The 12,042-nt window shown below is 34.4% G+C and overlaps 2 protein-coding genes across 3 annotated transcripts; both read left to right on the top strand.

Annotated features, from left to right (window-relative positions):
• The first annotated feature begins 894 nt into the window (after window positions 1-894).
• Window positions 895-5,646, top strand: LOC149725748 (sulfotransferase 2A1-like). The gene is made up of 8 exons (XM_089891031.1): window positions 895-1,055; window positions 1,512-1,634; window positions 1,893-1,997; window positions 2,625-2,734; window positions 3,093-3,216; window positions 3,698-3,813; window positions 4,136-4,310; window positions 5,003-5,646. Exons 1-8 carry the CDS (start codon window positions 965-967, stop codon window positions 5,113-5,115), a joined length of 957 nt encoding a protein of 318 aa, XP_089747157.1. The 5' UTR covers window positions 895-964; the 3' UTR covers window positions 5,116-5,646.
• A 1,909-nt stretch (window positions 5,647-7,555) lies between these two features.
• LOC149725747 (amine sulfotransferase-like) lies at window positions 7,556-11,928 on the top strand. Of its 2 annotated transcripts, none has more exons than XM_089891028.1 (8): window positions 7,556-7,711; window positions 8,252-8,374; window positions 8,717-8,821; window positions 9,121-9,230; window positions 9,472-9,595; window positions 9,961-10,043; window positions 10,541-10,712; window positions 11,286-11,928. In XM_089891028.1, exons 1-8 carry the CDS (start codon window positions 7,561-7,563, stop codon window positions 11,396-11,398), a joined length of 981 nt encoding a protein of 326 aa, XP_089747154.1. In that variant the 5' UTR covers window positions 7,556-7,560; the 3' UTR covers window positions 11,399-11,928. The 2 variants fall into 2 exon arrangements, with proteins under 2 accessions (XP_089747154.1, XP_089747153.1); XM_089891027.1 differs by having other exon boundaries at window positions 9,961-10,076.
• The last annotated feature ends 114 nt before the right edge of the window (window positions 11,929-12,042 follow it).

Here is a 12,042-nt window from a genome sequence, read left to right as displayed (position 1 = left end):
GGTTTTATAATTCTTTGAATGTTCTTTGTTTACTACCAAATTGGACGAGAAATTAGAACAAAAAGGTGTCCCATCTTCCCCCACCCTACTATATTACTGTGGGTAAGATCGATACCGTTACTAATATATATCCCATATTTCCTAATCGAGTCGCGGGGCAACGGTTATACATTTTATTAAAATTCTTTGTTTATTACCGAAAGGGACGAGAAAGGGCTTAAAAACATAGATATACATTTTACCCTAACTTACTACAGCTTTAGAGTTTATAAGTTATAACTACGGAGTAGCAGCGTATAATTGAAGTATTCAACCACACATAGTTTCACACACGGTAACACGTAAGCGGCCGCATGGTCTACGAAACAGAACACTCGTGTTATAACAACCGGATATTGGGTGCCAATCATCATCTTTGCACTTTGTGAAAAAACTGTTCCCAGTAGAAATCTATTGTATACTGCTGACCCGATTTAACAAGAGAGAGAATCTTTAAGAATACAAGTACCTCTAATTTCTAATTGATTAAGAATTTAAAGGTGTATAGGGATTTATCCCATTATACAGACTGATTCAGCAGTCAGACATTTAGTTTTTAGTTGCTGTTTTAGAATGTACTTAAAACTAATTGCCTAAATGGGACAAACTAGTACATTATGTTATAACTCATAAAGCGGGCACGAGATGTATAAAACAGAACATAAGTGTTTTAACTACTGTCGTTTCCCCGCTACGCGTGGATATAAAAGTCATTCATTCATGAACTAATATAGTAAGGTGGGAAAGTCGTGAGCATACGGTTTAATAATTTTTTTAATGTTCTTTGTTCACTCCAAAAGGGACGAAATAAAACAATGAAAAGGTGTCCCATCTTCCCCCACCCTACTGTACTCTTTATACACATACTTTTTATTACAGAACTGTTACATATTTCTGTATACGTGTTATTACTACTTTAATAAGTATGAACTACGAAAAGCTTGTTGCCGATTATAAAGAACTTTTTGACAAGATGAAAAATCCCTTTACAGCTACAGTAGACCCAGAAGTCGAAGGTAATGAAATATATACAGTAGGGTGGGAGAAGATGGGACACCTTTAGAACATGATATCCAAACACCCTGATCGTGTTTTATATCATTAACATCGGTATATGGGAGTCGTAGGGATAAGGTTTCATAATTCTTTAAATTTTATAAGCTTTCCACCAAATTGGACGTGAAAATAGAATGAAAAGGTGTCCCATCTTCCCCAACCCTGCTATACAAATAAAATTAATATATATTATACAATTATTAATTACTGTGGAGTAAGATGGATACCGTTAGCACATGATATCCAAACACCCTGATCGTGTTTTATATACTTAACAACGGTCTATGGGAGTCGCGCGGAAACATAATTCTGTAAATGTTCTTTGTTTGCGACCAAGAGTTCTGTGTTTACTATCAAAAACTATAATCACTATAACATTATTTATATGAGTTTCAATTTACACCAATTTTTTACAGAAATGAAAACGTATAATGACGTCGAAATGCAGGCGATTTTCAGACCTTATTTCGCGAAGTACGCATACGAGAATTATAACCCCAAGGAAAACGACGTATTACTTGTGACATACCCAAAATGCGGTATGTAATGTAACTTATTGTAATGCTCCAAACTTCTAAAGTGTGTAGCCCCGAAATTTCGGGTACGAGGCTCGACGCTGCTACCATTGTGGGCGTATGTGTCCTTTTCGGCAAGACACCTAACGGCGCTTGCTCTGTTTGTATATAAACAGAGAAAAATCTAGTCCGACTAATTGTATAATACAAGATATATATTTCGCCTAAATAGCATCGTCAGTCTCTTATTCAATTTGAATAAACAAAACTTTTACTTGATAGGGACGCATTGGACTGCCGAAATACTGGCTGAGTTGATGTACTCCAAAGAAAAAATGGACTTTTGGAAAAGCTCAATGATCATGTCAGTTCTGGAGAGTGGGCCAAGTATGTTCTCATCTTTTACTTAAACTCATTATTTTTATAAACAGACAACCATTTTCTATTAAATGTCATTGAATCAAAGTATGAAAGTTTGTTGTTAAAATATCGGTGATAATAACATTAAACGGGCCCTGACTAAACGTTCCTAAATTCGGATGATTTTCATAACAAAAATAACAGAATCGGGTGCCAGGAAATGTGTCCAACTAAAATCATGTCCTGTGTAAACTGTACTAGAAGAAATGTTTGTTTTGCTTTAAATTACATCATCAGTCTGTGTAAAATAGGCAATAAAATTCTTTGCCATGTTACTTTACTTGGATTCGAACCCAGGACATCTAAAACATAAAGCATCATAATAATTAGTTTGGATTAGAACTCAAAACACCTAAAATTACAGCACGTTATACAATGTCATCAGGTTAAAAAAATTATAACACTTTGTAAACATGAATTTTCTTTGCACCGTATAACACTTTTATCTTCCCTGCCTGTAACACGGGGGTACGGATTCGAGGCTTGACGCTGCTACTATTGTGGGTGCTCGTGTCCTTGGACAAGACACTTAACAGTATAATGGCAGCGGACGAAACGCTGGTCCTTTTTCACACTTATGATTTTTTTCTACAGCAATTCAAAAATACGAAATGCTGAATGAGATTACGACACCAAACTATTTGTTAAGTCACCAGCCAGCTATGAATGTTAACATTGAGAAGTATTTCAAGAATAAAGCAAAGGTAAAGACCTCATGCTCGCTGTAGAGTTATATGTGTGTAATTGTATAGCCCCGTCACACATGGTGTATTAATATATACTCGTGACTTGCCACTGCTGTCGTTGTGGGCGTATGTGTATTTAGGAAATAAAATTAACAGCAATTGCTCCAACCCTTAGGAGTATCTAAACTGTCAGCCATAAATTAAAAAAAAAATACCTTAAAAAGTTACATATGTGGTAACTTTTAAGCAGGCAGGAGGTGTATGAAACAAAACACTCGTGTTTAACGACTGTCGTTTTCCGCCGCGCGAGGATAAATAAGTTACATTCATTCATATATGCGCCATTCAAACTTACTTTTAACTTATTACTCTACAGATAGTTTTCGTATACCGCAACCCAAAAGACGTTGCAGTTTCATTTTTCCATTTCCAAAAGAAAGTGGCACCCCCTCAGTTTCGATGTGACGATTGGAACGAATATGTTAAAATGTTCATGGAATGTAAGTATGTGTTAGGTTGGACAGCGATAGTTCATGTTTTTCATTCTATTTTATCGTCCCTTTTGGTAGTAAACAAAGAATATTTACAGAATTACATAACCATATCCCTGCGTCTCTAAAAGAGTGCTGTTAATTGTTTAAAACACGATTAGGAAATATTGGATATTATGTGCTAACAGCACCTCGTGCCCGCTTACGAGTTACAACATATGTAACTATGAATAAGTGTATAATGAATGAATGAATGATTGTAACTTATTTATCCTCGCGTGGCGGGCAATGACAGTCGTTATAACACTGGTGTTCTGTTTCATACACTCCGTGCCTGCTATTAAGATATGGATGAATGAATGTAACTTGTTTATCCTCGCGTGACAGGGCAATGGCATCTGTTATATAACACGGGTGTTATGTTTTTTTCCATCGCATTTGAAAAAATAAATTAAATTATTGTATAATTCTACAACTGTACCTTTTCTAGTTTTGCCTCGTTCATTCTGTCGTAAAGGAGAAACATATCTCGACCATTTCTTGGGATGGTACCAGCACCGTGACCATGAACAAGTACTCGCTCTGTGTTTCGAAGAAATGAAACTTGTAAGCTAAATATGGAATAAATGTATTTTGTTAATCTTCGTGTGGCGGCGTACTGGTAGTCGTTATAACACGAGTGTTCTGTTTCATACACCTCGTACCAGCTTACGAGTTACCACGAATGTAATTTTTTTAGTGTTTTTCTGACAATTTCGACAACCTGTAAGTGACCACATTCATACATGCCCAGCTGTATAAAAAAGGTGACATTATTTTAGTACCATTATTAAAAAACACCCGTAATATAATTACGACTGTCGTTGCCCCGCGCGAAGATAAATACATTTCATTCATTCACAGTATCTTACATTGTAATTTTCCATAGGACCCAGAAAAAGAGATTCGAAAATTGTCCAACTTTCTGGGCTTGAACAAATCAGACGACGAAATCAACCGAGTTGTCGAAGCGACTTCATTTAATGCTATGAGACAACGACAAGAAGAAGACAGTTCAACTCAAATTAATGTTGTGAGAAAAAGCATAAACCTTGTACGAAAAGGTGGGTTTAGAGTGATTCATTCATCATTCTTAATTATTCCCTTATATTATGTTTATTCACTCATTCTTTTATATATTCATTCATTCATTCATTCATTTTTCATTCATTCAGATTTTTACTCATTTATTGATTTCATTTATTAACAAATTTAGATACATGGTAGCTCATAAACAGACACGAACTTCGTTCTAAATCGTAAGCGGGCAGATTTATGAAACAAAACACCCGTGTTGTAACGACTGTTATTGCCCCACCAAGCCAGGATAAACAAGTTACATACATGGTAACTCGTAAGCGGGCACAAGGTGTATAAAACAGAACAGCCGTGTTATAACGACTAGCATTTTCACCCCATGTGAGGATAAATAAGTTATACGTGGTAACTCGTAAGCAGGCACGAGGTGTATAAAACAGAACAGCCGTGTTATAACGACTATCATTTTTACCCCATGTGAGAATAAATAAGTTACAAACAAGCCACATACAAAAGACGTATGACCGTTACACCCAAAACCTAATTTTTAAACATATAGTTTATAATACGTATTAGTCACTTACTCATTCATTCATTCATTCATTCATTTATCGTTGTTTTTTTAAAAAAAACGGGACCAGGAAATATGGGGTATCATGTGTTAACTGTATCTAACTTAAAGAATAACATATTAACGTTGTTGTTTTTCACTGTTTAGGAATCATTGGCGATTGGAAAAACCATTTCACAGTTGCCCAGTCTGAGACAATGGATCGACTGGTTGCTGAAAAAACTAAAGGCATGGATTTCAAATTCATTTTTTCAGCTTGAAGAAAATTACGCTTATGGGAAAAAATCTATTTCAAAAATAAGCTTTGATTTTTAATATAGTGGGTGGGGGAAGATGGGACACCTTTAGCACGAAATATATAAATATTCTGTTGGTATTTTAAACAATTAACAATGGTCTGTGAAAGTCGCGAGGACAAGATTTTATAATTCCTTGAATGTTTTTGTTTATTACCAAAATGTACGAGAAAATAGAATAAAAAGGTGTCCCATCTTCCCCCATCCTATTGTATGAGTTTTTAAAGTTTTTTGTCGTTACTTATATATAATAATGCGTGTATTTTTTTAAATTGGTAAAGCTAAAAAACGGGGTAAACGATGTATGTAGTTAAACCATAGTAAACTATGATAGTATATTTCGTTCAGAAAATAAAATTTGTATTTATAATAATTATGTTAAAGTTACGTTTTTCAACTTTTCTATTTACCCTTGTTTTTATATCGCACAACAATTTTATTTCATATAAAAACCTATAGCGCCCTCTTTGAATAAAATATATTGTGGGAAAAAAACGTTGTTTTTAACATAACAGTAAGCAAAATCAGTTTCATTAAATCAACGAAGATTGAAGGGATTAGCAGCAAAACGACAGTCGTTTTAATTATAACAATGTTATTAATTACAGTTTAGAAGTATAATAGTTCTTGTTTTGATTCTATTTACCGTCTTATTTGGTAGTCAAAAAAAAAAATATTTACAGAGTTATATAACCGTAGCCTCACGACTCAAAAAGAGCGCTGTTAAGTGTTCAAAACACGATTAGGAAATTTCGGAGATTATGTGCTAACGCTATTTAACTTACCCTACAGTACTATACACTACTACGTTAATAACCACCGAATATTAATACATAAAAATCAGAATGACAAAGCATATAAATTTCCTAATGTCACCTTGCAAATTCTAAGCTACATATCACCGTGATTTAGTGGTTGCTTTGGTAATGAATGTAAGTATTTGTTCTTGTGTGGCAAGGTAATGACAGTCGTTATAACACGGGTGTTCTGATTCATACACCTCGTGTCAGTTTACGAGTTACCACATATGTAACTTTGTAAGCAATTGAATTAATGTAGCTTATTTATCCTCGCGTGGAGCAAGAACAGTCGTTATAACACGGGTGTTTTGATTCATACACCTCATGTACGCGTTTTCGCATTGTGTTTAACTTTTAAAACTACTTCATCACGATGAATTACTCTAATTTCCAGACTTCCTATTTACACCGTAAACCAATTTTTCTGCAAGTCACGTCCGCGAAACGCGAAAACTGCCGACGTTTTCCGAAACACGCCGAAGTTGCCTACGTGGAAGCTATTACGTGGCAATGCATTCATTACAACGACCACAGGAAGCGCGCACATAACAGCTTAACCATTACAAAATACGGATTACAAGTACATTTATTGCAGGATCTTACACTGACACCTTATTAAACGTTTAAAATCGAAAACTAGTTAATTTATTAAAACAATTTTTCGAGAGTCGATTCTTAAAGGATAAATAGCTTATTTTTGACAAGAACGGCTTAAGTATTTAATTAATGCAGTATCCTTTAAGTAATTCGCAAAACACATTTAAACCCACAAAATCTGTTAAATTAAACGATTTTAACCATTTTCCGGTCGATTTTAAAGGGTTTTTTCTTAAGGACCAAAGCCTAGACAGTGACCTTTATCCTAAAGAAAAAAAGAAAGAAAAAGAGCACATACCGCTATATCACGTGACCTGGCTTATAAATAGAGCGATAACGTTGTCAAATATTTGTATTCGGGTGGTAACAGGCCGGCGTTAAGGGACTAGTGTTATAGCATTAGTTTATTTGCTATGGCAGAAACAGCAGGAGTTATTTTATAGGAATTATACAGCTGATTTTAGAAATATATATTATAGTAGGGTGGGGAAAATGGGACAACTTTTTATTCTATTTGTCCGTCCCATTTGGTAGTAAACAAAGAACATTTAAAAAATTATAAAAACATATCCTCACGGCTCCCATATACTGTTGTTAATTGTTTAAAACATGATCAGGATATTTGGATATTATGTGCTAAAGGTGTCCAGCTTCCCCCACCCTACTATATATTAATAAATATAATGTAACTTGTTTATCTTCGCATGGCAGTGAAAGAAATAATCACCCACAAATTTACCTATGATACAGGGTATGATAAGCGGGCACGAGGTGTATGAAACAGAACACCCGTATTATAGCAACTGCCGTTGCCCCGCCATGCGAGAATAAATAAAACACATTCATTCATTCATTCATTCATTCATTCATTCATTCATTCATTCATTCATTCATTCATAACTGATAAGCAGGCACGAGGTGTATGAAACAGATCACCCGTATTATATCGACTGCCGTTGCCCGCCACGCGAGAATAAATAAGTTAAATTAATTCAATTATAAACTAATACTTATGCTGCTAATTACAGATCTATATTATATATTCTATATACGAGTTATTGCTCATAAAAAAATGGACTTAAAAAAACTCGTTGCTGAAAATGAAGACGTTTTTGAAAATATGAAAAGTCTTTTTACAATGAAATTTGATCCAGTTGCTGACGGTAACGTATATATGGGAATAGTTATATAGTAGGGTGGCGAAAGATTGGACACTTTTTCATTCAATTTTCTCGTTCCATTCGGTAGTAAACAAAGAACATTCAAAGAATTATAAAACCGTATCCTCACAACTCCCATGGACCGTTGTTAATTGTTTAAAACACGATCAGGATATTTGGATATTATGTGCTAAAGGTGTCCGGACTCTCCCCACCCCACTATATACAAGTCTATTTTTGTCTATTAGTGTTTTAGTCTATTTTTTATTCCTAAGCGTCCCATTTGGTATAGTAAATAAAGAATATTTACAGGAATATATACCCGTATTACGTTTGACCGTATTACGTCTTGTTACCCGTATTACGTCTTGTTTGGACAAGAAATTTATACTTTTTGTTTTACTAATGGATATTTTTAAGTCGACCATGAGGTGTATGGAACAGAACACTCTTGTTATAACGACTGTCGTTTCCCCGCCATGCTAGGAACAATACATTCCTTTTTAATCTCGTAAATTTTTATTTAACACACATCTTTTACAGAACTAGAAACATACAATGGCGTCGAAATGCAGGCGGTTTTTAAACCTTATTTCGCGAAGTACGCATACGAGAATTATAACCCCAAGGAAAACGACGTATTACTTGTGACATACCCAAAATGCGGTATGTAATGTAACTTATTGTAATGCTCCAAACTTCTAAAGTGTATAGCCCCGAGATTTCGGGTTCAAGGCTCGACGCTGCTACCATTGTGGGCGTATACGTGTTATAGTAATGTTCTTATATCTGATTTGCATTACAACAATATATTGGAACCATTGAATGTGGTATTTATATATATGTTATATAGGTGATAATTCATAACCGGACACGAGGTGTATAAAACAAAACACCCTTGTTATAACGACTCTCATTGCTCTGCCACGCAAGGATAAATAGTTTTGAAATTGATTGATTTTTCCACTTTTAAATTTAAAGCAATAATTTTATGTCTTACCCTTAAAGGCACAAATTGGACAGCAGAAATGTTGGCCGAATTAATGTATACTGAAGAAGAAAAGGAATTTTGGAAATCTTTTTTGGCATTGGCGATTCTCGAATCTGGACCAAGTATGTTTTTGACACGCCTAGATTGGATTCGAACCTTAACCCCTGAAAGCAAAATAATCTGTGTAAAATATTGGTAGAAAAAAAACAACGATAGTACTACGGTTTCAAACATTAGTAAAAAATAATCACCCGTAAAGTTACATACGTGGCAACTCATAAGCAGGCACGGGGTGTATGAAACAGAACACCCGTGTTATAATGACTGTCACTGCCCCGCCCAAGGAGATAAACAAGTTACATTCATTAATGCCCCATAAGAGTTTTTAACAGTTTATGATTAACATGAGTTTGTTCTACAGCAATTCAGAAGTACGAAATACTGAATCAGATTAAAACACGGAATTATTTGATAAGTCACCAGCCAGCTATGAATATTAACATTGAGAAGTATTTGAAGAATAAAGCAAAGGTAAAGACCTCATGCTCACTGTCAAGTTATAACATGGGTGACTTCTTATACACCAGACACACATGGTGTATTCATACACCTCATGCACACTGTCAAGTGATAACGTGTGTGTCTTCTTATACACCAGACATACATGGTGTATTCATATACACCTCATGTTTACTGTCAAGGTATATAGCATAAAAAAGCTGAGTCAAATGATTTCCACTACATTTTAATTGTAATATCTTTTTTTCAACAGATAGTGTTCGTATACCGTAACCCAAAAGACGTTGCAGTTTCATTTTTCCATTTTCAAAAGAAAATCGCACCCCCTCAGTTTCGATGTGACGATTGGAACGAATACGTTAAAATGTTCATGGAATGTGAGTATGATATAGCCTGGCTTATATAGTACTATGGCCTATATCATACATTTAAGATAAAAATACATATGGACTGTCATGTATCTATTGAGAGTTAATATTATTATTGAATGAATGAATGTAACTTGTTTATTCTTGTGTGGTGGGGCAACGATATTTATTATAACACGGGTGTTCCGTTTCATACACCTCGTTCCCGCTTAGGAGTAACCACATATTAAACTTTATAAGGGGAAGGAATGTAACTTATTTATCCTTGCGTTGAGGGGAAACGACAGCCGTTATAACACGCTGTGTGTCCTTTTAACTATGCTTTTGCTACTATTAGTAGTACTATATAATACTAAACTGTACTTTTTTTCTAGTTTTGCCTCGTTCATTCTGCCGTAAAGGTGAAACATATCTCGACCATTTCCTAGCATGGTATCAGCACCGCGACCATGAGCAAGTACTCGCTCTGTGTTTCGAAGAAATGAAACTTGTAAACTAAATATGGGATAAATATATGGGTGTAAATTATGTATTAATAAGTGTCGAAGTAACGATAGTTATAACACGGGTGTTCTGTTTCATACACCTCGTATCTGCTTACAACCTACAATGTAGCCTTGGTGGTCTCTGTTTTGCAGAAATTAAACTCGTGTATGCTAAAAGGGGAGTTAAAATGATTGGAATGTGTTGTTAAGTATTGGGCGTTGAACGAATATGTCAAAGGCTGTTACTACATAAGCGTAAAGCTAAGTATGTAATCTAATATGATAGTGTTTAAATTGTATATAGAAAACAATTGTCAATAAAGTTACATACGTGGTAACTTGTAAGCGGGTATGAGGTGTATGAAACAGAACACCCGTGTATAACGGCTGCCGTTTCCACGCAAGAATAATTCAATCATTCGTATTCACGCATATCAATCAAAAACATTTACATTGTAACTTTAAATAGGACCCAGAAAAAGAGATTCGAAAATTGTCCAACTTTCTGGGGTTGAACAAATCAGACGACGAAATCAACCGAGTTGTCGATGCGACTTCATTCAATGCTATGAGACAACGACAACAAGACGCCAAAGCGAATGTAAATGAAGTGCGAAAGAATATGAACCTTGTACGAAAAGGTTGGTAACAAATTTATTTTTTCCAAATATTTATTTATTTGTTTATTTATTTATTAATTCATTTACTCCTTGTCATTCATTCATTCTTTTCTGGTCATTCATTGATTCATTCATTCATTTCTAGTCATTCATTCATTTCTGGTCATTCATTCATTCATTCATTTCTGGTCATTCATTCATTCATTTATTTCTGGTCATTCATTCATTCATTCATTTCTGGTCATTCATTCATACATTCATTTATTCACTCATCCAAACATTTATCGTTGTTATTTGTTAAAAACACGATCAAGAATTTACTTAAAATTAACCTTTTAAAGGTAGAGTATCTAAACAAGTTTATAGGGTAGGGTAGGGAAGATGGGAAACCTTTAGCACATAATATTCAAATATCCTGATCGTGTTTTGAGCAACTAACAACGGTCTATGGGAGTCGTGAGGATACAGTTTTATAATTCCTTGAATGTTCTTTGTTTACTATCAAATGGGATGAAAAAATATAAGGTGTCCAATCTTCCCCCACCCTACTGTATTGCCTGGCAGAAGTAACATATTAACCTATTTACTGTTTAGGAATCATTGGCGATTGGAAAAACCATTTCACAGTTGCCCAATCTGAGACAATGGATCGACTGGTAGCTGAAAAAACTAAAGGCATGGATTTCAAATTCATTTTTTCAGCTTAAAAAATTCCATCTAAAATCTAGAACCATGGTAAATTACGCCAATTTATAAGGCTATGATTTTGTATATTACTAAAATACAAGTTATTCTACAAATAAATACATTTCCCTAAATTTGAAAAGCCAAACGGTCAAAAATATTATTTGTTTTTTTAACTAACCTATCCATTGTTAATACAATTTTGTGTCAGTTGTTTTAAAATTGTTGCTTTTTGTACTAATTTACTCCATTTTTCGATCACAAATCTTTGGTAATTGTATTTTAACGTAAAAAGTTGTTTTATCTAAAAATAATCACCCACAAAGTTACATACTTAGTATAACTCGTAAGCTAGAACGAGGTGTATGAAACAGAACATCTGTGTTATAACGACTACAGTCGTTGCCCATCACGCATGGCGGGTAAATAAGTCTATTTTTAACTCAAAATATCTGTATATAGTAGACTAGTGCTATCGTGTTCTTAATTTTGTAAAATTTTGATTGATATTAATTTTTATGATTTGAAAAATAAATTTTGTAGTTATTTACAAGTATTGTGTTTGCAGTTTAGTGATAGCTATAATACGCGCGTTAGTCAAACGCAACATGTTTATTTAAAACCTACTGCGTGGACAAAAATACAGAAAGCCTGCGCAATATAACAG

The sequence above is a fragment of the Ciona robusta genome, chromosome 13 (assembly GCF_009617815.1).
Source record: "Ciona robusta chromosome 13, ASM961781v2".
Classification (NCBI taxonomy): domain Eukaryota; kingdom Metazoa; phylum Chordata; class Ascidiacea; order Phlebobranchia; family Cionidae; genus Ciona; species Ciona robusta.
The sequence above is the reverse complement of the archived record's forward strand: the minus strand, read 5'-3'. Positions and strand labels throughout refer to the sequence as shown.